This window comes from Zophobas morio, unplaced genomic scaffold (genome assembly GCF_036711695.1).
Source record: "Zophobas morio isolate AGI-343-1 ecotype UQ-CSIRO unplaced genomic scaffold, CSIRO_AGI_Zmor_V1 ptg000004l, whole genome shotgun sequence".
Lineage (NCBI taxonomy): Eukaryota > Metazoa > Arthropoda > Insecta > Coleoptera > Tenebrionidae > Zophobas > Zophobas morio.
The window spans coordinates 4,983,336-5,010,886 of NW_026972109.1; the positions used below are offsets into that span (position 1 = coordinate 4,983,336).

Genomic DNA, 27,551 nt, shown 5'->3' on the forward strand with positions numbered 1-27,551 from the left:
TATACAACACAAAACAAATTCAGTGTAGAAATATATTTCAACAAATAAATATTAAAACAAAGTAAATATATCATTCTGGGTTCTTCTTAGAGACAAACACATTCATCTCCAGAGCAAGAGGCTCGCCTGTGACCATTACGTCTGCAGTAGCCATAGCACTGACCAGGATTGCAGAAGAACCCACGTTCAGCGCGTTGTTTAACCTCTTCGACAACACCTAAATAAAAAAAAAATTGAGAATTTTATAACAAACATTAACAATTTTACTAACCTTCTCCTTCGTACTGGTCGTACTGCTGAGCTGTGGCAGAAATGATGAATAAGGCAGCTACTAAAGCAAAAACGAAAGTCAGTTTGGCCATTTTGGTTGGTGGTTGTGGTTGTTGCTTGAAGAAGTTCAAGAGACGGATGATTTGAACGTGGAAATGAACGCTTTTATATGATTGTGAGGATGTTATCGTGAGGCTTAGCAGTGGATCCCCGTTTACGGTCAGCGTGGTGAATTCTAGGTCTCGTTTGATAAGGTTTACAAAAATAGATTTGGCATTAACTCCAATTAAAATAAAAAAATTTATGAGGCGATAATGAGTTAATTTAATTATGTTGTCGGTTTTATTTTTTGGACTAAAATATGACTTTGGTATTTAAATATTGTACACATTTTTCAACTTGGCTTGAAGTTTATGTTGTAAATTTAATTATATGACTGTAACAAATGTTAGTTGCAAAAGCTAATATTAGACTAACGCTTGTCGAGGCTAATTAAGGTTGGCAGATATACTATTGATTTATGGAATCTCATTCATAATTTATTTTAATTAATAACACCATCAAAAAAGCTCAAACATAAAGGTTTTTAACGGTTAACTCTTCTGCCAAATCTGGTAAATTTAACTGAAAAGTTCAGTTACTGATTAGTGATTATTTAGTTTAAAAACGCCTTTTTGGGGTTTGTAAACTCCTACTGGTTTACTTATTTTGTGAAATATAAGACTGATTGTGGCAAATTACATACCCCCTAAGAAAATAGAGGGTGAGTGGGCGGGGCTATTGCTTGCTTATAAAAGATTGTGTATGAAAAAGTTAAACTTAGCCCCGCCCACTACCCCGCCTCCATTTCAGTGACTCATTTTGTGCAGTTCGAATGGAAGGTGGCTTTTATATATTTTAATTTTTCCATTTATGAAGTTTTGGAATATTCAGTTTTTCGATTTTACGATTTTTGAGTTTTCCATTTCTCCGTTTCCCATTTTTAGATTTTTATGATTTTCTGGTTACTAGACTTTTTTAATTTTTCAATTTATTACTGTCTCGTTTTCCCAATTTTACATTTAAAAATTTTATCTTCAAATTTTTTTGCTGAAATTTTCACATATACAGTAGCGGTCATTTCTACGGAACCACTCGATAAAAAGTCAAGTTGGTAGCCCTGTCATCTAGTACTTTACGCCGAACGCGGTTGGTAGCTGTAGTTGATATGGCAATCGAAACTAGCACAACACGAATATTTCGGTTGCCCTCAGCTATGCCTCACTGTATCCCGTGCACACTGTATGTTCTGTTCATCTGTTTATTAAAATAAAATATCTACATTGACAATGGGGTCTGTATAACCTGTCAAATTTTTGACACATATGTTTTCCCCCAGAAACCCGTCAAGGTCACTTACACCAAACAAATTTTGAAAATTTACACTAGGGAGTGGTTCGATAGAAAAGATCGCGACTTTAGTACTTGATATTTTAAATTTTTTAATTTTTGTTTTTCAATTTTTATTTTACATATCTTAATTTTTCGTTTTTTTCAAGTTTTTGATGATTGAAGTTTTTCAGGTATTTCATTTTTGGGTTTTACAATTTTTCAAGCATTCAGTTTCACATTTTTAAATTTTAGGAGTATAACTTTTTAATTTTGAATTTCTCAATTTTTCATTCCTTTAAATGTTCCGAATTTTCGATTTTACGATGTCAGTTTATCCGTTTTTCTTATTTTTAATTCATTCCATTTTTCGATTTTGCAGTTTTTCGAGCCTTCAGTTTGAAATTTTTAAATGTCTCTTCAATTTTTGAATGTTTCAATAATTTAAATTTTTGGATTTTTCAATTTTCAGTGTTTTTAATTTTCCGTTTTCTCAATGTTCCGATTTTTCAATTTTTCTTTTCATGAATATTTCTAGTTTTCAATTTTTTAGTTTTTGCAACTTTGACTTTTTCAACTTTAAAATATGCACTTCTCCAATTTTTGCATTTTTGGGAGTTATGAATTGTAAATAATTTAATTTTCCGATTTTTTGAATCTTCAATTTTTTAGTTTCTCGATTTTTCGTTTTTAATGTTTTTCGATTTTTCAATTTTTCGAGTTTTCATTTTTCGACTTTTAAATTTCCCAATTTTTAATTTTTGCAACTTTTGAATTTTCCACTTTTTAAATTTTTTGTTCCTTCAAATTCTCATTTTCCATTTTTCCGAGTTTTCAATTTTTATATATTTTCTGATTTTTCCTTTTATCAAGATTTGGTTTTCCATTTTTCTACTTCCCATTTTTATGATTTTTCGGGGAACCAGTTTGAATTTTTTTTATTTTTTATTTCTTTAAATTTTTGGATTTTTCGGTTTTTAGGCTTTTTCCGATGTCTACTGTCTCGATTTCCCAATTTTACATTTCAAATTTTCAGTTTTTACAATTTTTAATTTTTCAACTTAAGAATTTTTCTCTTCAATTTCTTTTATCTGAAATTTTCAGATATTTTTTTTTATTGAAGTTTTTCAATTATTCCATTTTTCGGTTTTACAATTTTTCGAGTAATCAATTTGACATTTTTAAACTTCGATTTATCGAATAATCAATTTTTCGAAATCTGACTTTTAAGATTTTTCAATTTTTCGATTCTTATTTTGATATTTTAATTTTTTAATTCCTTAAATTTTAGATTTTCGATTTCCCGATTTCTTGTGTTCTTTTTCTATTTTTCAGGTTTTCGATTCTTCAGTTTGTCGTTTTTTAAATTTTACATTTTGCGATTTTTCAATTTTTCTGTTTTAAAATTTTTTGATTTTTCATTTTCGTCAATTTCTTGATTTATCGTGATTTTGATGTTTTGATTTTTCTATTTTTCAATTTTTTTTTAATTTAAATTGTCCAATTTTTCGACTTTTCGACTATTATTTCTTTTGATGATTTCCACATTCCACATTTCCACATTTCAGTTTTCGCATTCTTCATTTTCTCGATTTTCTCAATGTTTCGTTTTTCAATTTTTGGTTTTTTCATTTTCCGTTTTTTTTTTAAGTTTTTTAAACGTTTTAGATTTTCAATTTTTCTCTTTTTAAATTTTTCTAGTTTTTGATTTTTTTTTCGATTTTTCATTTTTTTTTTAATTTAAATTTTTCAATTTTTTCAGAGTTTAATTTTCCAATTTTTGGATTTCAGGCTATTTCGATTTCTCGATTTTTAGATTGCTCGATTTTTCAATTTCTCGGCTTCTCGACTATTTTTCGGTTTTACAATTTTTCGAGTGTTCAATTTGACATTTTTAAACTTCATAATTTTTTGAATCTCGAATTTTCCAATTTTTCATGTGTTTAAATATTTAAAATTTTCAATTTTTTGTTGTTGCAATTTAGAATTTTTCAACTTTTCATTTTTTTATTTCTTCATTTTTATTGTTTTATTTTTCTTTTTTTAAGTTTGAAACTTTTCAGTTTTTCAATTTTACGATATCTCAGTTTTTGGATTTTCGTGTTTTTCATTCATTCCATTTTTCGATCTTGTTTGTAATTTTTCGAGCACTCAGTTTGAAATTCTTAAATTTTGTCTGTTCAATTTTTGAATTTTTCATTTCTTCAAATTAAATTTTTCGAGTTTTCGATTTTACGGTTTCTCAATTTTCCGTTTTTATGATTAAAATTTTTCGATCTCTATTTTGCAATTTTTCGATGTTACAATTTTTCAGTATTCAATTTGAAATTTTTTAATTTTCTGATGTTTCAATTTATGACTTTTTCGATTTTTCTTTTGTTTAAATTTCTAGTGTTTTTAATTTTTCGTTTTCTCAATGTCCCGACTTTTCAATTTTCTTTCCATGAATTTTTCTGGTTTTCAATTTTTCAGTTTCGGCAGCTTTGAAATTTTCAACTTTAAAATTGTCGTTTCTTTAATGTGTGCATTTTTTTGAGTTTCGTATGTTAAATATTTTAATTTATTGATTTTTGATATTTCAGTTGTTCGAATTTTTCAGTCATTCCATTTTATGAATTTTATTTTGCAGTTTTTCCAGTTTACCATTTTTGTAATTTCCAAATTTTTCATTTCTTTAAATGTTTCGATTTTTCAATTTTCGATTATTTGATTTTTCGGTTTTTCGATTTTACGATTTCTCAATTTTTAGTTTTTATAATTAAAATTTTTCGATCTCTTTTGCGATTTTTCTATCTCTTTTGCGATTTTTCGATGTTACGATTTTTCAGTATTCAATTTGAAATTTGTTAATTTTCTGATGTTTCAATGCATGGCTTTTTCGATTTTTTTTTCTTTAAATTTCTAGTGTTTATAATTTTTCATTTTCTCAATGTCCCGACTTTTCAGTTTTTTTCTGGTTTTCAATTTTTCAGTTTCGGCAGCTTTGAAATTTTCAACTTTAAAATTTTCGATTCTTATATTTTTGCATTTTTTTGAGTTTCGTATGTTAAATATTTTAATTTTTTGATTTTTTGATATCTCAGTTTTTCGAATTTTCCGATTTTTCGGTTATTCCATTTTATGAATTTTATTTGCCGTTTTTCCATTTTACCATTTTTTTAATTTCCCAATTTTTCATTTCTTCAAATTAAATTTTTCGAGTTTTCAATTTTCGATTTTTTGATTTTTCGGTTTTTCGATTTTACGATTTCTCAATTTTTCGTTTTTATAATTAAAATTGTTCGATCTCTATTGCGATTTTTCGATGTTACGATTTTTCAGTATTCAATTTAAAATTTGTTAATTTTTTGATGTTTCAATGCATGGCTTTTTCGATTTTTTTTTCATTAAATTTCTAGTGTTTTTAATTTTTCATTGTCTCACAATGTCCCGACTTTTCAGTTTTTTTCTGGTTTTCAATTTTTCAGTTTCGGCAGCTTTGAAATTTTCAACTTTAAAATTTTCGTTTCTTAAATTTTTGCATTTTTTCACTTTCGCATTTTAAATATTTAAATTTTTTGATACCTCAGTTTTTCGAATTTTCCGATTTTTCAGTCATTCCATTTTATGAATTTTATTTTGCAGTTTTCCCATTTTACCATTGCTTTAATTTCCCAATTTTTATTTCTTTAAATTTTTCGATTTTTCAGTTTTTCGAGTTTTATCTCTTCTATTTAAATTCTTTATATGTTAATTTTTCGTTTCTCCAATTTTTCATTTTTATAGTTTTCGGTTTACAATTTTTTTGAGTATTCAATTTGAATTTTATTAATTTTTCCAATTTTTAATTTGAAAATTTTGCAGCTTTTCAATTATAAAAACTTATTAGATTTTTCAGTTTTAAATTTTTTAGATTTTTCAAGATTTAGTTAAGATAAGATTCATTTTGGTAAATGACATATCTTCTAAGAAAAAAAAGGGTGGGTGGGCGCTGCTAAAATTTGCTACCCTAGGACTGTACAATATTAAGGGTAGTTACTGGAACGAAGAAGGGGTGGGTGGGCGGTGCTACTGCTTGCTTATAAAACTAGAAAAAATCTAAATTTACCCCCGTCCACCTCCTTTCTCCATTTTCTGACTTATTTTATTTAGTGTAAAATGGTCTCATTAATTTTTTGAGCCACCTGTTGTTTAAGCAAATCTAAGAAATATTGTGGTAACTTTAAAACATCTCCAAAATTTCGCTTGGGAAATAAATATATATAATATATAAAATAGTACAAAATACCAAAAACCAGGAAAGTTTGGTCGAAACGATACGGTTTCTATTTCAACTTATCGCAGAAGACTCTCGGGAAATTTATTATTGTGAATAACAAAAACGCAGTAATGAGTTAAGCACCGTTAAAAAATATTACGGTAAGGTCACGTTCGGATAAGAACAGGAATCCCTTATTCCCACTATGAACATATAAAAGCTGGCGTTCGTCTTTGATTAATCGTACAAGAAGAAAACCGCTCTACGTTCACCAAACCCAAAATGAAGATTTACGTTTTTACAACTATTTTAGTTGTAGTTTTAGGTTTAGCTGCAGCTGGTTATTATGAACCCGATGACTACAAAAGTTGTAAGTTTTACTTCACGGATAATTGTTTAACAGTGTTATTAATCCAGTATTTTATAGTTGTAGATAGACGGACCTCAAGAGTTCCACGTTCGACGCTTTATACCCATTGTCGTTACCAATCGTGCACTATTGACGAAGACTGCAGAGGTTGTTGCACTAATGGTGGTTTGAGTTATTGTAGCAGTGCTATAACATGTAAATGTTGGTAAACTGACACAAAAAGAAATAAAACTTTCTTAAAATCGACAACTTTTTTTATTGTTACAAACACAACTGTCAAGAAAACCCCATCGTTTTCAATTGCACAATGCATAATATCTTGTCAATAAATTCTGTAAACATTCAGATTAAGCGTGTTATTATTTGCTTAGCGATTCTGAGTATTATTATTATTGAACGCAAGGATTCCCCGCGTTTGGCCGAGATTAGTATAAAACGAATCTGCAGACTTCTCGCATCAGTGTTACGTTTGCGGTGACTTTATCCACTACCATGAAGCTAATGTTTATTTTGGTTTTAATTGCAGTAATCTGCACTGCATTTGTTCATTCATCACCGACATCAGAGGAAGAAGGTAATGAGTTTATTTATAAACACGAAGCAATTTATTAACGCAATTTTACATCTTCAGGTTTAGAGCAACTTGCCCGTTTCAGAAGAGCCCCTAAAAGCAATAGCTGCAACGACCGTTTGTGCAGAATCGAGTGTAAATCGAGGCATCCATCCTACTCCGGAAGATGCATCAACGGACAATGTGATTGTTCTTAAAATGATAAATGCGAATTTAATAAACAATGTATAAAGTTACATCAGCGGTTTTATTTTTGAAACAGGAATTGTGTTTTCTTTTATATTATTAAGTGTACCTATTTCCAGCAAAATATGCGTAAGTTTACGACGCAGTTTATTATTCCTTCGGTTAATTTTAATTGTTTTTCTACAGGACGTAGATTGAATATATACATTTACAATGAGATGCTAATTAATGTTAACGAATTGATTATGTCTTTCTTTAGTAAAATAAAAAATAAACTTGAGTTTCATAATTTCCGATATACTTATTACCGGAGAATTTGTATTAGATTCCCCACTACGCAGTCGAGGTAAAAAGCATTCTGCAGTCGTACTGACAGTACCGTGTAGTACCGTCTTTATCAACATTCGTTCAGCTACCATGAAATTCATTGTAATTTTTTCACTAATAGTAGTACTCTTTTGCGTTTCTTATAATGACGCTAAAAATCTTGAAATAACGGGTAAGTGTTTTATTTTAGTGTTGTTTTATGACGTTAACAATTTATCATAGGTCACAACAAGAGTGGATCATCTAGAAAATGTAGCCCTACTGGCTGTAGTCACCACTGTAAAGAATCGCATGGGACTGATCATGCAGGTTTATGCATTAATCAAGAATGTTCTTGTATATATCAAAAGTAAAAGAGTGACTTTAATAGTTTACTTTTAACCGATATTTAAAATAAACTCGCCAAACTCGGAATTTTTGTTGTCAGTTTATTCAAATGTGTTTCATTTGTTAAATATATTTTTTTGAATTCTTGAATTTTTTTTGTTTAACTGTGCTCCAAACAAAGACGTCATCTCAAAAATGAATTGTGTGTCGTCAACTTTGCAGTTTTTCATAATATGTGACACTGACGTCTTCACTTAATTATTGAAGCAATGACTAAAAAAAATATTATTTTATGTTATCGCCAGTTAGGTAACCTTTGTAATATTGTAATGGTTCATAAACGTCAAAAAAATTGTTTTGTAGTGGACACTAAAATGGGAATATTCCATTAAAAAAAAAAAAAAAATCAACATCTACCTACACTGATCATTAGTGACCCAATAATTTTATAGTACTATATACAATATAATACTTATATAATAATGTATGAGCTAATTAATTGGCACGTGTTTCGCGTTCTTCATTACCTGGAAAATTTACTGACACAGTGTCAGTTGATAGTGATATTTGTTATTATTTATCAGTATATCATTTGTCTTGGAAAAGCACTTTGTTTAATTACGCAATTTTCTGATAAACCAATACAAAAATGCTATAATTAAAGGAAAGTCACGCGAATTCCAAGTTATTTAAATGCCATTCAAATTATTTTTATGATAACACCTTGGAATATATTGTAGATTTTATATTTTACATAAGTGTAAATGATCTTTTTTTTGAATATGCATTCATCAACAAAACAGTGATGTTTTCCTGTCTCCAAAGTTGTCGACGCGTTTCGCCAACCACGTTGGCATTATCTAAACAAAGAAAGGTTGACCAGATAACGCCAACATGCCCTATAGCAGTTACAAGTGACATCAAAATGTTGCTTCTGGACCCAATGAAACTTCACATTAATTTACTTTCGATTAATCTACTTCATATCAAGTCGCCAGTCGATACCGAATAATCAGTTGCAAAACCACTGATTAGTTGTTATCTGTCATCTGATAATGTTATTTTTCAATTGGAAACACCCAAAAACCTAGAAAATGTCAGAAGTAAGTCACTGTTTTTAGTTCGAATCGATATTTTTTCGAAAAATATGTTCTAGCACTTCTCTGAATCCCTACTTCGTGGTGCAAAAAGTGGAAACTTAGAACAGGTGAAGCAGTCGTGGATACAAGCAGAAGATAAATACGAAAGAGATTTTCTGGGACATAACGCCCTAACGTTGGCAATAATTCACGACCATTTTGACATATTTAAGTATTTGGTGGACACAGGTTTTGTTTTAGACTTGGTCAACGATGTTTATTCTAATTTTATAATGTTGTGTGGAACCACCAAAACAAGGTACTTGTCAGAACATCGAGGTGATGATAGTTTCCTGGGAGCAACGGCGCTCATTTGCGCTGTCAAAAAACGTAATTTTGACATGGTTCGCTACTTGGTTGAAAAAGGAGCTTCTGTTAATTTGGTTGATAAGGAAGGGTACGGGGCATTGTATTATGCCATACGGAAAAGATGTGACAAAGAAATGATCGAATATTTAATAAGGGAAGGATCTGAGGTTGAAGTGACTTGTGAACAGGTGGACGAATATGCTGAGTTCCACCAGGATTTTACCTCATATTGGAGCGAACTTAGAAGAGAACTAGAAATATGAGTTTCGGTGTTGTTATTTGTAAAACGTGGATCAGCTTTTGAATAAACAAAGTTTTAATTATCTACTATTGTGTTTGCACCCCACTTAAAATTCAGTGACGTCATTCCAAAATTTTGCTTGAACCAGGTGAATTCCCCAATCCCACGAGACTTTTGTATAATACCGATTTTTTAACCTACGGTAACACATGGTACAATAAACCTCTGCGAGTAAGTGTTATCGTTTTCGCTCTGTGCATCAGCATACAAAACCAAGTCTCGAGTGGTACAGCAGGACTGCATTTCTGTGAACTCCAGGAATCCCCTTGTCCAAATGGCCTCATTTCTATTATATAAACGCCGGCAACATTTCTGCAGCATCGAGTTGCTTTCACGACACGACCGAGTCTTCAGAACTTGAATTCACTCACAATGAAGTCCGCTGTAATTGTTGCTTTAATTTTGGCAGTATTTTTAATCAATACTATCTCGTGCTCTGATGCAGAAGAACAAAAAGGTAAGATAATTATAATTCCATTGATTTTGTTTAATTCTGATTTTTCTCGTTACAGTTTTGCGAAGGTTTGCACGTGCTTCGGTTAAACCATCTTGCGTGAATCGCCGATGTACCATCAATGGACACTGCTCCGACTGTTGCCGTTTTCCTAACGTGGGACTGTGTAGTTTTAAAACTTGTACTTGTCTCTAATTTTTTAAGTTTGTTTTTTTTTATAATTAGTTTTTCGTGTTGTCAATGCATGTGCACTACGTACTGAGTATTAATAATTGTATAAGTGATATTTCTCTGTGCTAAAAATAAATTTTATTGATACTGTAAAAGTGATTATCCATCCCCCGAAAGACTCAGCCAACGAGACGGTCTGATTCACTAGGGTTGAAAATCCGGTAGTGCAGATAAACATTCACATGAAAATTCTAAAGAGCAATATCGGATGATTATTACTATTATTTTCAGTTTTCCTATCCACATTGGCGTTTTGAAAAAATTATGTAGGTTTTGAAATTTTCATGACGCTACCACAACTAACAAAGCTGTATAAAGTGGCGCAATTAACATCCCCGCAACCTCTACGTCTTTAAATATAAAATATATTTCAACCAGACAACTAACGCTAAAATGTGGACAATTCCAATTTCTCAGTATATGCTTAACTTCGACTGTTTATGTTTATACTTCGATCGAATTCGACTACTAGCACAAGAATCAGCGATTAAAAGAAAATGAAAATTGGTTGATTTTGTGTCCTCAACGCATAGGAAAGGACTGATTGATTAATTCATACACAGTTTTTTTCAAAAAACACTCATAAATTTGAAGAAATTCGGCAAAAGTGTAAGATGACAGACGAATTTTGACTAACGGTTTACCATGTTTCTAAATCTAAAAATTCATAGATGAAGAAACAGTTAAAAAAAGCTTAAATAGATGGAAAAAAAGTACTTTCTACTGATTTCACATTAGAATTTTCATCTAAAACGTTGTATTATGCTATTATTTGGTCACTAATGATCAGTGTAGGTAAATGTTGAATTTTTTTATCAATAATTTATATGTGGCCAAAGTGGCTACTTTAACAATGTGTACTAGATTGCCCGAAAATTGTAGAGAAATTTTTTAAGTTGAATATCTATTTCCCATTTTAGTGTCCACTACAAAACAATTTTTTTGACGTTTATGAACAGCTACAATATCATAAAAGTTACGTAATTGGCGATAACATAGATTAATTATTTTTTTAGACATTGCTTAAATAATTAATTAAAAACGTCAATGTAGCACATTATTATGAAAAATTGCAAAGTTGGCGACACAAAATTCGTTTTTGAGATGACGTCTTTAATTGTTTGGAGCACAGTTAGACAAAAACAATTTCAAGAATTCAAAGAATATATATTTAACAAATGTTACACATATTTGAATAAAGCGAGTTTGACGAGTTTACATTTAAAAATCGGTTAAAAGTAAACTATTGAACTCACTCTTTCACTTTTGATATATACAAGAACATTCTTGATTAATGCATAAACCTGCATGATCAGTACCATGTGATTCTTTACAGTGGCGACTACAGCAACTAGGGCTACATTTTCTAGATGGTCCACTCTTGTTGTGACCTATGAAAAATTGTTAATGTCATAAAACACCACTAAAATAAAACACTTACCCGTTATTTCTAGATTTTTAGCGTCATTATAAGAAATGCAAAAAAGCACTACCATTAGTGAAAAAATTACAATGAATTTCATAGTATCGGAACGAATGTTGATAAAGACGGTACTACACGGTACTGTCAGTACGACTGCGGAATGCTTTTTGCCTCGACTGCATAGTGGGGAATCTAATACGAATTCTCAGGTATTAAGTATATCGGAAATTATGAAACTAAAATTTAATTTTTATTTTACTAAAGAAAGACATAATCAATTCGTTAACATTAATTAGCATCCCATTGTAAATGTATATACTTATTCAATCAACGTCCTGTAGAAAAACAATTAAAATTAGCCGAAGCTATTGTTGCGATGATCGGTGATTAAAAATCGAATAACGCTCGTTCCCGACGGTGGCCTCTATTTAAACGGATACGTTCCTCTCGATGAATCGAGAACGTCGCTTCGAGGTTTTTCTGAGTTGCCCATCGTGATTTCCGCTTTCGGGCTTTTCTTTAGCGAACGCCGGCCGCTGTCATCGATCATGAGTCATCATCTCCGTATATACTAGAAAGTTCTCGACGGCACATAGGCGTCGTACCGGAGCCGTTTCGTAATAGTATCATAAAGTGCGTCGTAAACTTACGCATATTTTATTGGAAATAAGTGCACTTAAGTAATATAAAAGAGAACACAATTAGATTAGGTTTGCTTGGCCTGTTTTAAAAATAAAACCATTGATGTAACTTAAAACATTGTTTGTTAAATTCGCATGTATCATTTTAAGAACAATCACATTGTCTGTTGACACATCTTCCGGAGTAGGACGGATGCCTCGATTTACACTCGATTCTGCACAAACCGTCGTTGCAGCTATTACTTTTAGGGACGCGTCTGAAACGGGCAAGTTGCTCTAAACCTGAAGATTTAAAATTGCGTTAATAAAGTGTATTACGAATATCGTGTAGATGATCCAAATTTGGCTAACAATCCCTACCAACAATTTGTTGACATTATCTCCCAAGTTTACAGTACATATTTTGTAAATTTTATAAAATAAGAAAAAGGACGAAAAAGGACGAAAAAAGACGAAAAAGGACGAAAAAGGACGAAAAGGGTGAAAAGGACGAAAATAACGAAAAGGACTAATAAGGACGAAAAGGACGAATAGGGCGAAAAAGGACGACCAGGACGAAAAAGGACGAAAAAGAATGAAATGGACGAAAAAGGACGAAAAGATAAGATAAGATAAACGTTATTGCCCAACAGTATAAAAAGTTCCATTAATAGGACAATTATATATACATATGAAAATATTAAAAAGTAGTCAAAACACCTCAACTTAACTTAAGAATTAAATGATATAATTACATGTATCCTCAACTGTTTGATTTAAAGTTCTTAACCAACAGTTGAAAATATCAATATCTCTACTTAATTCCAATTTATTTATTAGTAAATATATGATAATATAAACTTTTCCTACCTACATTAGTGCGTGGAGTGTGACAGTACAAGGTGACCCTATGTCTACTGTTCAACAGCGGAACATAAAAGTTTAGCTTACTTAGCAAATCGCAACAGTCTAACTTACCATGTAACAATTTATACAAAAACACAATATCACTATTAATCCTACGACAACTTAGCGATCTCACTGCAAATTTGTCTAACAAAAAATTTTGAGCACAATTCCTCACTGGCCACTGTTTCAATTCCTTGAAATAAAAATACTTCAAGAATTTCCTTTGGATGTTTTCAAGGGAAGTGTATTGATATCTGTAGTATGGCCAGAGAGCAATATTCAAGCTTCGTTCTAACAAGGGAATAATACAAATCTTTCAAGGTCTGGATGTTATCAAGATCCTTGCAGATCCGTAATATAAAATCTAACATTTTCATAGCACTGGTTTCAAGAAAAAGGACGAAAAGGATGAAAATGACGAAAATAACGAAAAGGACAAATAAGGACGAAAAGGATGAATAGGAAGAAAAAAGGGCGACAAGGACGAAAATGACGAAAGAGGATGAAAAAGGACGAAAAGGAACGAAAAAGGACGATACAGGACAAAAAAGGACGAAAAGGATGAAAATGACGAAATTCAACGAAGAAGGACGAAAAAAGACGAAAAATGACCAAACGGACAATAAAGAACGAAAAACAACGAAAAGGACGAAAAGAACGAAAAAGGACGAAAAGGACGAAAATGAAGAAGCACGAAAAAGGACGAAAAATGACGAAAAGGGACGAAAAAGCACGAAAAGAACGAAAAAAACGATGAAGCACAAAGAAGGACGAAAAAGGACGAAAAGGGACGAAAAAGGACGAAAAGGCCGAAGCAGACGGATAAGGACGAAAAAGGACAAAAAGGATGAAAAATACTAATATAATACATGAGGTAATTAATTCGCACGTGTTTCACGTTCTGCATTACCTGGAAAATTTGCTCATCCATTGTCAGTTGATAGTAATATTTGTTATTACTTATCAGTGTATCATTTGTGTTGGAAAAGCACGTAGTTTAATTATGCAATTTTCTGATAAACCAGTACAAAATATGCTATAATTAAAGGAAAGTCAAGCGAACGCCAAGTTATTTAAATGCCATTCAAATTATTTTTATCACACTATGAAAACACCTTCGAATATATTGTAGATTTTATATTTTACATAAGTGTAAGTGATCTTTTTTTTTATAATGCATTCATCAACAAAACAGTGATCTCTGCACTGTCTCCAAAGTTGTCGACGCGTTTCGCCAACCACGTTGGCATTATCTAGACAAAAAAGGGTTCGACCAGATAACGTCAACATGCCCTATAGCAGTTACAAGTGACATCAAAATGTTACTTCTAGACCCAATGACACTTCACATTAATTTACCTTCGATGAACCTACCTCATATCAAGTCGCCAGTCGATACCGAATAATCAATTGCAAAACCACTGATTAGTTGTTATCTGTCATCTGATAATGTTATTTTTCAACTGAAAAACACCCAAAAATTTAGAAAATGTCAGAAGTAAGTCGCTCTCTTTAGTTTGAATAGATATTTTTTCGAAAAATATGTTCTAGCACTTCTCTGAGTCACTCCTGTGTGGTGCAAAAAATGGAAACTTAGAACAGGTGAAGCAGTCGTGGATACCAGCAGAAGATAGATACGAAAGAGATTTTTTGGGACATAACGCCCTGACGTTGGCAATAATTCACGATCATTTTGACATATTTAAGTATTTGGTGGACACAGGTTTTGTTTTAGACTTGGTCAACAAAACCTCCACATATAACTATTTAAGATCGACACATACTTTATAAATGTATAGGGGGTGTTTTGTTTGTATTCATCTACCGAGTAAAAATTGTGCATTTTACAATGTTTCGTTATTTTGTGTTTGAACGTTGTCTGTGGAAGGTTTTTGTATGATTCTGGGAGATTATTATACATACTTATGTCCAAGGAGTTTTTAATGGATTTTGTGAATTTGTATTTAGCAGTTTTGATGTGCTGAGCTTGTCTAGTATTATACGAGTGAACATCTGAATTTTTAACCATCGTTTTCTTCTTCTTATGGATTGCAATTAGCATACTAATGATGTAAAGACATGGAAATGTTAAGATGCCACATTTTAGGAACAAGGGCTTGCAATGGTCACGTAAGCTGGCATTTGAAAGAATTCTGACCGCTCGTTTTTGGAGTCGGAATATTTTAATCGCATAACTACTACTTCCCCAAATCAATATACCATACATAAGACGAGACTGGAACAGAGCGTGATAGGCTGAAAGGAGTAAACTGAAGCTCAGTAAGGGTCGTAATTTTCTCAGGAGAAAAATGGTGCTAGCTAATTTAGAAGAAACTTGGTTGATGTGTGCTTGCCAGTTTAAACCATCGTCTATCGTTATACCTAGAAGTTTAATATTTTTTCCATTTAGCAAAATGGGATTTGTCGATAGGAATAATTCCTGCGTCTTATTCTTGTTAAGACATAGTCCATTTGTATTGAACCAAGTTTTTATGTTCTGTTTCCTTTCGTTTATTAGTTCTTTAAGTCTAACAGGATCCTTGTCAGAGACTATACTGGTGGTATCATCTGCGAACAGAATTGCATCGATTTATTTTACGCCATATTTCACGTTACGATATAGTGACTCTTCATTGGCAACAACAACTTTTTGTTGTCTGTTTCCCAAGTAAGATTCGAAAAATGACCAAGCAGTTCCCCGAATTCCATAGTGTGCCAATTTTTCGAGAAGGTTTCCATGATCGACACAATCGAAGGCCTTGCTGAGGTCAAAGCAGACCAAGGAGGTGTGCATGTTCCACTAATTTGCTGTTTTGCTATGTTACATGTTCCGCCTTTTCAGCCCACGTCAATGTTTCCTGTGTTGGTGCTACTCGTTCTCTTGAGGTGTTCGGTACTTTTGAAAAAACCTCGTAACCAAAATACCATTTGGCCAGGTAAGGGGTTTTAAAGCGGTCGATGTATTATGGTGGTAGATAGTAACTTTGAAAGATGAATAACAACTAGGATACTTGGATCTTAATTTTTCACAAGTGACTTCTGGGAAATCTTTTTCTAGATACTTGATCAAATCTTCGCAAGTGGTCACTGGGTCGAGTCTAAATACAAAAAGGGACGATGCTTTTGGTACAGACTTTATTCCCGTCAATGATGGTTCTACTGATTTCCCAATTACAGGAGGTTTTCTTTTTTTGTTCTTTTTGTTCTCAAACACACTCCAATTTTCTGTAATGTTTTGCCGGGTATTTTCTTGGTCTCTGGTTTCTCTGCTATTTTCAGCCTCTTTACGTGTTTCATGTATATTTTCCACATTTTGATAGGTCAATGTACTTTGCTGCTTTTTATTTCCGTATCGGTTGTAGGTCAGCTGGTTTATCGGAGGTCAACAAGCCGTCTATTTTTTTAGGGTTTGCTTTTGTCTGCAACTTCTTTTCTTTTTTGGTGTCCTCTATCGGTTCAGGGTCTTTCCCATTTAATAACGATTCGATAAGTTTCCTTTGGAATATAATGGTCTCACGAAGATCTTGTATAATGCAATCTTTTCCTTTGATGATATAGGAGAAATATCCTGCATCCATTTCTGTACCAGGGAGATTCTCAATAGCGTCCAAGAACACCGCATCTTCATTCGTTTCCTGTTTTTCACAACATTCAAAATGTTTATCGTCGAAATATTTTGCCACTATTTCTCCACAGCTGGGGTGCTATTTGCCCCCACAATTTGCACATGTAGCCGCATCTACAACTGGTTTTTTACACTTTTTGCACTCAGCAGAGGAGGCAGCGCCTCGCTTGCCCGCCATGTTCAGTTTCCTGGGAGGAACGGCGCTCATTTGCGCTGCCAAAAAACGTAATTTTGACATGGTTCGCTACTTGGTTGAAAAAGGAGCTTGTGTTAATTTGGTTGATAAGGAAGGGTACGGAGCATTGTATTATGCCATACGGAAAAGATGTGACAAAGAAATGATCGAATATTTAATAAGGGAAGGATCTGAGGTTGAAGTGACTTGTGAACAGGTGGACGAATATGCTGAGTTCCACCAGGATTTTACCTCATATTGGAGCGAACTTAGAAGAGAACTAGAAATATGAGTTTCGGTGTTGTTATTTGTAAAAGGTGGATCAGCTTTTGAATAAACAAAGTTTTAATTATCTACTATTGTGTTTTCACCCCACTTAAAATTCACTGACGTCATTCCAAAATTTTGCTTTAACCAGGTGAATTCACCAATCCCACGAGACTTTTGCATAATACCGATTTCTTAACCTACTGTAACACATGGTACGTTAACCTCTGGAGTAAGTGTTATCGTTTTCGTTCTAAGTGTGCATCAGCATACAAAAACAAGTCTCGAGTGGTACAACAGGACTGCATTTCTGTGAACTCCAGGAATCCCCTTGTCCAAATGGCCTCACTTCAACTATACAAACGCCGGCAACAGTTCTGCAGCATCGAGTTGCTTTCACGACACGACCGAGTCTTCAGAACTTGAATTCGCTCACAATGAAGTCCGCCGTAATTATTGCTTTAGTTTTGGCAGTATTTTTAATCAATACTATCTCGTGCTCTGATGCAGAAGAGCAAAAAGGTAAGATAATAATAATTTCATTGATTTTGTTTAATGAACATTTTTCTCTTTACAGTTTTACGAAGATTTGCACGTGCTTCGGTTAAACCATCTTGCGTGAATCGCCGGTGTACCATCAATGGACACTGCTCCGACTGTTGCCGTTTTCCTAATGTGGGACTATGTAGTTTTAAAACTTGTACTTGTCTCTAATATTTTAAGTTTGTTTTTGTACAATTAGTTTTTCGTGTTGTCAATGCAGGTGCACTACGTACTGAGTATTAATAATTATATAAGTGATATTTCTCTGTGCTAAAAATATTTTTTCTTGATACTGTAAAAGTGATTATCCATCCTGCGAAGGACTCAGCCAACCAGACGGCCTGATTCACTAGGGTTGAAAATTCGGTACTGCAGATAAACATTCACATGAAAATGCTAAAGAGCAGTGTCGCATGATTATTACTATTATTTTCAGTTTTCCTAGCGACATTGGCGTTTTGAGAAAATGATATAGGTTTTGAAATTTTCATGACGCTACCACAACTAACAAAGCTGTATAAAGTGGCGCAATTAACATCCCCGCAACCCCTACGTCTTTAAATGTGAAATATATTTAAAGCAGATAACTAACGGGGAAAATGTGGACAATTTCAATTTCTCAGTATATGCTTAACTTCGACTGTTTATGTTTATATTTCGACCGAATTCGACTACTAGCACAAAAATCAGCGATTAAACGAAAATGAAAATAGGTTGATTTTGTGTCCTCAACGCATAGGAAAGGACTGATTGATTAATTCATACTCAGTTTTTTCCAAAAACAGTCATAAATTTGAAGAAACTCGGCAAAAGTGTAAGATGACAGACGAATTTTGACTAACGATTTGCCATGTTTCTGAATCTAAAAATACATACATGAAGAATCAGTTAAAAAAAGCTTAAATAGATGTAAAAAAATTGTACTTTCTACTGATTTCACTTTAGAATTTTCATCTAAAACGTAGTATTATGCTATTATTTGGTCAGTAATGATCAGTGTAGGTAAATTTTTTTATCAATAATTCATATGTGGCCAATGTGGCGACTTTAACAATGTGTGCTAGATTGCCCGAAAATTGTAGAGAAATTTTTTAAGTTGAATATCTATTTCCCATTTTAGTGTCCACTACAAAACAATTTTTTTGACGTTTATGAACAGCTACAATATCATAAAAGTTACGTAACTGGCGATAACATAGAATAATTATTTTTTTAGACATTGCTTAAATAATTAAGTGAAAACGTCAATGTAGCACATTATTATGAAAAATTGCAAAATTGGCGACACAAAATTCGTTTTTGAGATGACGTCTTTAATTGTTTGGAGCATAGTTAAACAAAAACAATTACAAGAATTCAAAGAATATATATTTAACAAATCTTACACATATTTGAATAAACCGAATTTGACGAGTTTACATTTAAGTATCAGTTAAAAGTAAACTATTGAACTCACTCTTTCACTTTTGATATATACAAGAACATTCTTGGTTAATGCGTAAGCCTGTGTGATCAGTACCATGCTTTTCTTTACAGTGGCGACTACAGCAAGTAGGGCTACATTTTCTAGATGGTCCACTCTTGTTGTGACCTATGATAAATTGTTAATGTCATAAAACAGCACTAAAATAAAACACTTACCCGTTATTTCTAGATTTTTAGCGTCATTATAAGAAACGCAAAAAAGCACTACCATTAGTGAAAAAATTACAATGAATTTCATGGTATCGGAACGAATGTTGATAAAGACAGTACTACACGGTACTGTCAGTACGACTGCGGAATGCTTTTTACCTCGACTGCATAGTGAGGAATCTAATACAAATTCTCAGGTATTAAGTATATCGGAAATTATGAAACTAAAATTTAATTTTTATTTTACTAAAGAAAGACATAATCAATTCGTTAACAATAATTAGCATCTCATTGTAAATGTATATACCTACCTATTCAATCAACGTCCTGTAGAAAAACAATTAAAATTAACCGAAGGTATTGTTACGATGATCGGTGATTAAAAATCGAATAATCCTCGTTCCCGACGGTGGCCTTTATTTAAACGGATACGTTCCTCTCGATGAATCGAGAACGTCGCTTTGAGGTTTTTCTGAGTTGCCCATCGTGATTTCCGCTTCCGGGCTTTTCTTTAGCCAACGCCGGCCGCTGTCATCGATCATGAGTCATCATCTCCGTATATACTAGAAAGTTCTCGACGGCCCATAGGCGTCGTACCGGAGTCGTTTCGTAACAGTATCATAAAGTGCGTCGTAAACTTACGCATATTTCATTGGAAATAGGTGCACTCAAGTATTATAAAAGAGAACACAATTGGATCAGGTTTGCTTGGCCCGTTTTAAAAATAAAACCATTGATGTAACTTTAAACATTGTTTATTAAATTCGCATATATCATTTTAAGAACAATCACATTGTCCGTTGACACATCTTCCAGAGTAGGAGGGATGCCTCGATTTACACTCGATTCTGCACAAACGGTCGTTGCAGCTATTAGTTTTAGGGACGCGTCTGAAACGGGCAAGTTGCTCTAATCCTGAAGATTTAAAATTGCGTCAATAAAGTGTATTACGAATATCGATCCAAATTTGGCTAACAATCCCTACCAACAATTTGTTGACATCATCTCCAAAGTTTACAGTACATATTTTGTAAATTTTATAAAATAAGAAAAAGGACGATAAGGACGAAAAAGGACGAAAACGGACGAAACAGGACGAAAAAGGACGAAAAAGGACGGAAAGGGTGAAAAGGACGAAAATAGCGAAAAGGACTAATAAGGACGGAAAGGACGAATAGGATGAAAAAGGACGACAAGGACGAAAAGGACGAAAGAGAACGAAAAAGGACGAAAAGGGACGAAAAAGAACGACAAAGGACGAAAAGGACGAAAATGACGAAAAAGACTAATAATGATGAAAAGGGCGAAAGGGAAGAAAAAAGATGACAAGCACGAAACGGACGAAAAAGGACGAAATGGACGAAAAAACACGAAAAGGACGAAAATAACGAAAAGTACAAATAAGGACGAAAAGGATGAATAGGACGAAAAAGGACGAAAAGGGCGAAAAGGACGACTAAGGGAGAAAGAGGATGAAAAGGACGAAAAAGGACGAATAAGGACGACTAGGACGAAAAACGACGAGAAAGGACGAAAAAAGACCAACAAGGACGAAAAACGACGAAAAAGAACGAATAGATAAGATAAGATAAGATAAGATAAAATTTATTGCCCAACAGAATACAATGTTCCATTAATAGGACGATTATATATATGAAAATATAAAAATTAATCAAAACATCTCAACTTAACTTAAGAATTAAACAATAGAATTACATGTATTCTCAACTGTTTGATTTAAAGTTCTTAAGCTGCAGTTGAAAATATCAATATCTCTACTCAATTCCAATTTATTTATTAGTAAATATATGATAATATAAACTTTTCCTACCTACATTAGTGCGTGGAGTGTGACAGTACAAGGTGACCCTAAGTCTACTGTTCATCCGCGGAACATAAAAGTTTAGCTTACTTAGCAAATCGCAACAGTCTAACTTACCATGTAACAATTTATACAAAAACACAATATCACTATTAATCCTACGACAACTTGGCGATCTCACTGCAAATTTGTCTAACAAAAAATTTTGAGCACAATTCCTCACTGGCCACTGTTTCAATTCCTTGAAATAAAGATACTTCAGAATTTCCTCTGGATGTTTTCAAGGGAAGTGCATTGATATCTGTAGTATGGAAACCAGGCCAGAGAGCAATATTCAAGCTTCGTCCTAACAAGGGAATAATACAAATCTTACAAGGTCTGGATGCTATCAAGATCCTTGCAGATCCGTAATATAAAATCTAACATTTTCATAGCACTGTTTTCAAGAAAAAGACGAAAAGGACGAAAATGACGAAAATAACGAAAAGGACAAATAAAGACGAAAAGGACGAATAGGAGGAAAAAGGGCGACAACGACGAAAAGGACCAGGAAGGATGAGAAAGGACGAAAACGGACGAAAAAGGACGACACCGACGGTAAAGAACGATAAAGGACGAAAAAGGACGAAAAGGGACGAAAAGGGACGAAAAAGGACGAAAAGAACGAAGCAGACGGGTAAAGACGAAAAAGGACAAAAAAGACGAAAAATACTAATATAATACATGAGGTAATTAATTCGCACGTGTTTCACATTCTGCATTACCTGATACATTGATAGTGATATTTGTTATTACTTATCAGTATATTTTGTCTTGGAAAAGCACTTAGTTTAATTATGCAATTTCCTGATAAACCAATACAAAAATGCTATAATTAAAGGAAAGTCAAGCGAATTCCAAGTTATTTAAATGCCATTCAAATTATTTTTATCACACTATGATAATACCTTCGAATATATTGTAGATTTTATACTTTACACAAGTGTAAGTGATCTTTTTTTTGAATATGCATTCATCAACAAAACAGCGATGTCTTCACTGTCTCCAAAGTGGTCAACGCGTTTCTCTAACCACGTTGGCATTATCTTGACAAAGAAAGGTTTGACCAGATAACGCCAACATGCCCTATAGCAGTTACAAGTGACATCAAAATGTTACTCCTAGACTCAATGAAACTTCACATTAATTTACCTTCGATGAACCTACCTCATATCAAGTCACCAGTCAATACCGAACAATCAGTTGCAAAACCATCGATTAGTTGTTATCTGTTATCTGATAATGTTATTTTTCAACTGGAAAACACCCAAAAATTTAAAAAATGTCAGAAGTAAGTCACTGTTTTTAGTTCGAATCGATATTTTTTCGAAAAATATGTTCTAGCGCTTCTCTGAGTCCTTACTTCGTGGTGCAAAAAGTGGAAACTTAGAACAGGTGAAGCAGTCGTGGATACAAGCAGAAGATAAATACGAAAGAGATTTTCTGGGACATAACGCCCTAACGTTGGCAATAATTCACGACCATTTTGAAATATTTAAGTATTTGGTGGACACAGGTTTTGTTTTAGACTTGGTCAACGATGTTTATTCTAATTTTATAATGTTGTGTGGAACCAGCAAAGCGAGGTACTTGTCAGAACATCGAGGTGATGATAGTTTCCTGGGAGCAACGGCGCTCATTTGCGCTGTCAAAAAACGTAATTTTGACATGGTTCGCTACTTGGTTGAAAAAGGAGCTTGTGTTAATTTAGTTGATAAGGAAGGGTACGGAGCATTGTATTATGCCATACGGGAAAGATGTGACAAAGAAATGATCGAATATTTAATAAGGGAAGGATCTGAGGTTGGAGTGGCTTGCGAACAGGTGGACGAATATGCTGAGTTTCACCAGGATTTTACCTCATATTGGAGCGAACTTAGAAGAGAACTAGAAATATGAGTTTCTGTGTTGTTATTTGCAAGAGGTGGATGAGCTTTAGACTAAATGAAGTTTTAATTATCTACTATTGTGTTTTCACCCCACTTAAAATTCACTGACGTCATTCCAAAATTTTGCTTGAACCAGGTGAATTACCCAATCCCACGAGACTCTTGTATAATACCGATTTTTTAACCAACGGTAACACATGGTACGTTAACCTCTGAGAATAGTCTCGAGTGGTAAAGCAGAACTGCATTTCTATGAACTCGAGGAATCCCCTTGTTCAAATGGCCTCATTTCAAATATATAAACGCCGGCAACAGTTCTGCAGCATCATTCGAGTTGCTTTCACGACACGACCGAGTCTTCAGAACTTGAATTCACTCACAATGAAGTCCGCTGTAATTATTGCTTTAGTTTTGGCGGTATTTTTGATCAATACTATCTCGTGCTCTGATGCAGAAGAGCAAAAAGGTAAGATAATTATAATTACATTGATTTTGTTTAATGCGCATTTTTCTCGTTACAGTTTTACGAAGATTTGCACGTGCTTCGGTTAAACCATCTTGCGTGAATCGCCGGTGTACCATCAATGGACACTGCTCCGACTGTTGCCGTTTTCCTAATGTGGGACTGTGTAGTTTTAAAACTTGTACTTGTCTCTAATTTGTTAAGTTTGTTTTTTTATAATTAGTTTTTCGTTTTGTCAATGCAGGTGCACTAAGTACTGAGTATTAATAATTATATAAGTGATATTTCTCTGTGTTAAAAATAAATTTTCTTGATACTGTAGAAGTGGTTATCCATCCCGCGAAGGACACAGCCAACTAGACGGCCTGATTCACGAGGGTTGAAAATTCGGTACTGCAGATAAACATTCACATGAAAATGTTAAAGAGCAGTGTCGAATGATTATTACTATTATTTTCAGTTTTCCTAGCGACATTGGCGTTTTGAAAAAATTATGTTGGTTTTGAAATTCTCATAACGCTACCAAGACAAACATAGCTCTATAAAGTGGCGTAATTAACATCCCCGCAGCCCCTACGTCTTTAAATATGAAATATATTTTAAGCAGATAACTAACGGGAAAAATGTGGACAATTTCAATTTCTCAGTATATGCTTAACTTCGACTGTTTATGTTGATGCTTCGGCCGAATTCGACTACTAGCACAAACATCAGCTATTAAAAGAAAATGAAATTTGGTTTATTTTGTGTCCTCAACGGATAGGAAAGGACTGATTAATTAATTCATACTTGGTTTTTTCCAAAAAACACTCATAAATTTGAAGAAATTAGGCAAAAGTGTAAGAAGACAGACAAATTTTGACTAACGATTTACCATGTTCCTAAATTTAAAAATACATAGATGAAGAAACAGGTAGAAAACGCTTCAATAGTTGGAAAAAAAGTGGGGTGGAACGTACGTACGTAAATCTTTAGAAATCCACAAGTTTTAAAAAAAAATGCATTAAACAAACTGTACTACAAAATTTGTCTTTTTTTATTTTATAAAAAAGCAACAAAAAACCTCTACGTCAAAATTGGCCTGTTTACTTAAAAACATGATAAAGTACCTTAAAATAGAGGAAAAAACAAGTAAAAAAGCTTCCTTAAGTAGATGAAAAAAAAACATTTTACTTTCCACTGATTTCAGTTTAGAAATTTCATCTAAAGCATCCAATAATCCAATCCTTAAACCCGAGTCATTCAGATGAGAATTGGATTCGAAATAATAAATGCTTTTGGAATGTTTACAGGATTTCAGAGCATTGGGTTTTACAGTTTCAAAGTTAAGTTACAAGATGTTGTAATTTTGATTTTTTTTCCACAAATCTGGAAGTCTAGGATATAAATTCAACACAAGTTCTTAAACTGCATGTGCAGGAGTATGCTATTTTATAAAATCCAAATAATATTTACTACGTAAATTTTGGAGATGACGTCAACAAATTGGTGGTAGGGATGATTAGTCAATTTTTGATCATCTACACGATATTCGTAATACACATATAAAATTTCACAACTGGTTCAGTAGTTTCGGAGATTATCTGTATAGTAAAAATCTGGACAGACGGCAGACAGACAGACAGACAGACATACAGACAGACAGATAGACAGACGGAAACGGGAGACCTATTGTTTCGTACGGAGTTTACGCTCTGAAAGTAAAAAGAAGCTTTTATTTAATATTTACACGGTTGTCTGGAAAATATCAGATTAATTCTTCAGTACGTTATGTAGGGTCGTTTCGAGAGTCCAAAAAAACACATTTAAATAAGACATTTATAAATTATAAACAAAAGTAGAAACATCAAAAGAAAAATCCATTAAAGCATAACCAACTAAACGAATGTTCAAAATTCCTGCCTTGTGCATATAAATAAGCTCGTAATGTTTCCAAATTTTGTTCATTTTTTCTAAAAGTTCGTCATCAGCTCTCATTTGCCAAAATCAGTTTTATCTTAGCAGATACAATTTAAAGGGTAATATTTTTTCTCGGCGCGAAATTTAAAATTAAATCCGGACAGCACAGGTACATGTATTATGAAAATTGTTCACTTTTTTAACATTATACGCATTTATCTCGGCGTCCTTGTTTTTGTACAGTTGTTGTTGTCGGAGTTCGAATTTTATTTACTGTGAATCGTATCTTTCCTTGAATTGTTATTTTTTGCAAAGTTGTTTCCTCTATCGATACGTTAATTACGTTTCAGAATATTCTTGAAATTGTATTAGCTATTTTTGTGTGAAAAATGTTTTTATCGCGTGTATAATTTGCACAATTATATAATATAATTACGTATTCCACTCTTATCTCAAATACGCAATAAATTATCAAATCTTTACTTGTAATTAATTTAAAAAATATAAGCATATTTTGACGTTCAATCAAAATGTTTACTTTCTATTGTTGATTAGAAAATTATTTAAGTAACGTATCACAACAAGAAGTCAGTGTTCAATGTCAGGTTGAAGAGTCGAAACGAAAATGAAAATTTTGAATCGAATGCTTATTTTTGCAATAGTCTGCCTTGCATTTTCAACAGTGGTACCAACAGTTGCACTCAATATACGTAAGTACTAAAATTTTTGCAAATTCGGTAACTGCAATATCGTACTTCAGATTTTCGTTTTAAAAGACAGATGAACTGCGACGTAAGTTTGTGTAAATTATACTGCAGATTTCAACATTCGACTTTAATTGGAGTTTGTATAGAGGGTAGATGTAACTGCACTTAATTGTTTCAGTCATAAAATACATTGTGTAAATGTTTCAGTAGTTTGTTTTTTGTCATAAAAATCTTCAATAACTCCATTATTCCTCTTCAAACATCACCTCCGTGTATTTTTTCCTACTTCTGTGTTTGACCAAGTTTCCCATGTACAACGTCAGAATAGCCCCCGCTACCTACAAAACCATCTCCAATAAACTTATCCTTGTACCAACATAACAAAAATTACTTCGGCTACAGAAAAAGCTAAAACTGCGATTCCCACAACTCGTGCCGCCTCTGTCAAGAAAACAAAAACGGCAGTTTGGCACCCTTGTGAGTGCACGTCTCTGCAGTCGTCACTAGTGCAACAACTTGGCGGAAAGGGAAGATTCTTCGTTTCGTTCCAGAAAGTGGGTCCGTAAGTTCCACAACAGTGAAGTTCGGCTTGGAGCAAATCGATAAAACGGGGATCATTCTGAGCCTGGAAGACCTCAGTTGTTGTTGTGTTGACGCTCTTAGATAAGTCTTCTTTGTCGTGGACTACCAAGAACGTGAAGATACCGATGGACAGTTGCAAGAAGAAGACGCAAATTAGAAGAACGGCGTACTGGAACCATTGACAATTTTGAGTTGAGTTGAGTGATGAAAAGACTTACTGTGAATAGAAGATAGCGGTTGTTGGAGAGGGCACCTCCACATCCAAAACACGTAGAGAGAGTGATGAGGACCCCAGCGGCTACCGTCAGATGAGGAATGAAGAAGAGTTGGTCGTACGATTTTGGAATAACGATACTCAGCTCTTTGAACGTGATTTCGTAGATGGCACCGATCGAAACGAGTGCCACACCTGTCAACTACAAAAATAGATAATGGGAAGTTGGACTGATAACGGAGATAATACAGGGCGTTGCCTTTCGTCTATGTCATAAATAACGTCTTACCAGAAAAATTATACCAAAGGCTAAAACGGCGAATTTTATAGTTTCTTTGATAAAACACATAATGTCAGAGTTGGTAATAAACTGACACTTGTTGTGTTATCCTTATCTTCACCTGTCCTGCAAATAGAACTGATATTCATGGCAAACCCAACTGATAATTAACCTAAATAAAGATTGCCGGAAGTGGTTTTTAGGTGTTTCATATTTATTGCGCAATATTTATTTTTAAAACAGTCAAATGAAACAAAATGGCGGAATGTGTTCTCTGAAAAAAAACATTGTCTTTGTTTTAACATTGATGTTTTTTTATACCTCCGCCACTGCGTTAGCCCCACGTAAATTACGCCAGCAGACTAACCT

General features: G+C 33.3%; 4 protein-coding genes and 3 long non-coding RNA genes across 8 annotated transcripts; 5 read left to right on the plus strand and 2 right to left on the minus strand.

Annotated features, from left to right (window-relative positions):
• Window positions 1–18: 18 nt before the first annotated feature.
• On the minus strand, window positions 19–737 carry LOC135138387 (uncharacterized). The gene is made up of 2 exons (XR_010282034.1): window positions 272–737; window positions 19–217 (listed from the first exon to the last, which is right to left on the minus strand). It is a non-coding gene; the product is annotated as an uncharacterized LOC135138387 (long non-coding RNA).
• Window positions 738–6,096: 5,359 nt separating this feature from the next.
• Window positions 6,097–7,806, plus strand: LOC135134279 (uncharacterized). Of its 2 annotated transcripts, XR_010281270.1 has the most exons (5): window positions 6,097–6,245; window positions 6,303–6,819; window positions 6,877–7,131; window positions 7,189–7,501; window positions 7,552–7,806. It is a non-coding gene; the product is annotated as an uncharacterized LOC135134279 (long non-coding RNA). The 2 variants fall into 2 exon arrangements; XR_010281269.1 differs by having other exon boundaries at window positions 6,877–7,501.
• An 843-nt stretch (window positions 7,807–8,649) lies between these two features.
• Window positions 8,650–9,431, plus strand: LOC135138408 (putative ZDHHC-type palmitoyltransferase 5). Its single transcript, XM_064068381.1, has 2 exons — window positions 8,650–8,759; window positions 8,813–9,431. Exons 1-2 carry the CDS (start codon window positions 8,751–8,753, stop codon window positions 9,365–9,367), a joined length of 564 nt encoding a protein of 187 aa, XP_063924451.1. The 5' UTR covers window positions 8,650–8,750; the 3' UTR covers window positions 9,368–9,431.
• A 4,100-nt stretch (window positions 9,432–13,531) lies between these two features.
• LOC135133703 (cylicin-2-like) lies at window positions 13,532–13,903 on the plus strand. The gene has a single exon (XM_064062186.1). It carries the CDS (start codon window positions 13,532–13,534, stop codon window positions 13,901–13,903), a length of 372 nt encoding a protein of 123 aa, XP_063918256.1.
• A 413-nt stretch (window positions 13,904–14,316) lies between these two features.
• On the plus strand, window positions 14,317–14,892 carry LOC135134287 (uncharacterized). Its single transcript, XR_010281271.1, has 2 exons — window positions 14,317–14,540; window positions 14,594–14,892. It is a non-coding gene; the product is annotated as an uncharacterized LOC135134287 (long non-coding RNA).
• A 7,454-nt stretch (window positions 14,893–22,346) lies between these two features.
• Window positions 22,347–23,824, plus strand: LOC135138398 (putative ZDHHC-type palmitoyltransferase 5). The gene is made up of 3 exons (XM_064068371.1): window positions 22,347–22,439; window positions 22,493–23,503; window positions 23,559–23,824. Exons 1-2 carry the CDS (start codon window positions 22,431–22,433, stop codon window positions 23,045–23,047), a joined length of 564 nt encoding a protein of 187 aa, XP_063924441.1. The 5' UTR covers window positions 22,347–22,430; the 3' UTR covers window positions 23,048–23,503; window positions 23,559–23,824.
• A 2,394-nt stretch (window positions 23,825–26,218) lies between these two features.
• LOC135138433 (tetraspanin-6-like) lies at window positions 26,219–27,278 on the minus strand. The gene is made up of 4 exons (XM_064068407.1): window positions 27,192–27,278; window positions 26,907–27,104; window positions 26,498–26,857; window positions 26,219–26,444 (listed from the first exon to the last, which is right to left on the minus strand). Exons 1-4 carry the CDS (start codon window positions 27,249–27,251, stop codon window positions 26,352–26,354), a joined length of 711 nt encoding a protein of 236 aa, XP_063924477.1. The 5' UTR covers window positions 27,252–27,278; the 3' UTR covers window positions 26,219–26,351.
• Window positions 27,279–27,551: the final 273 nt, after the last annotated feature.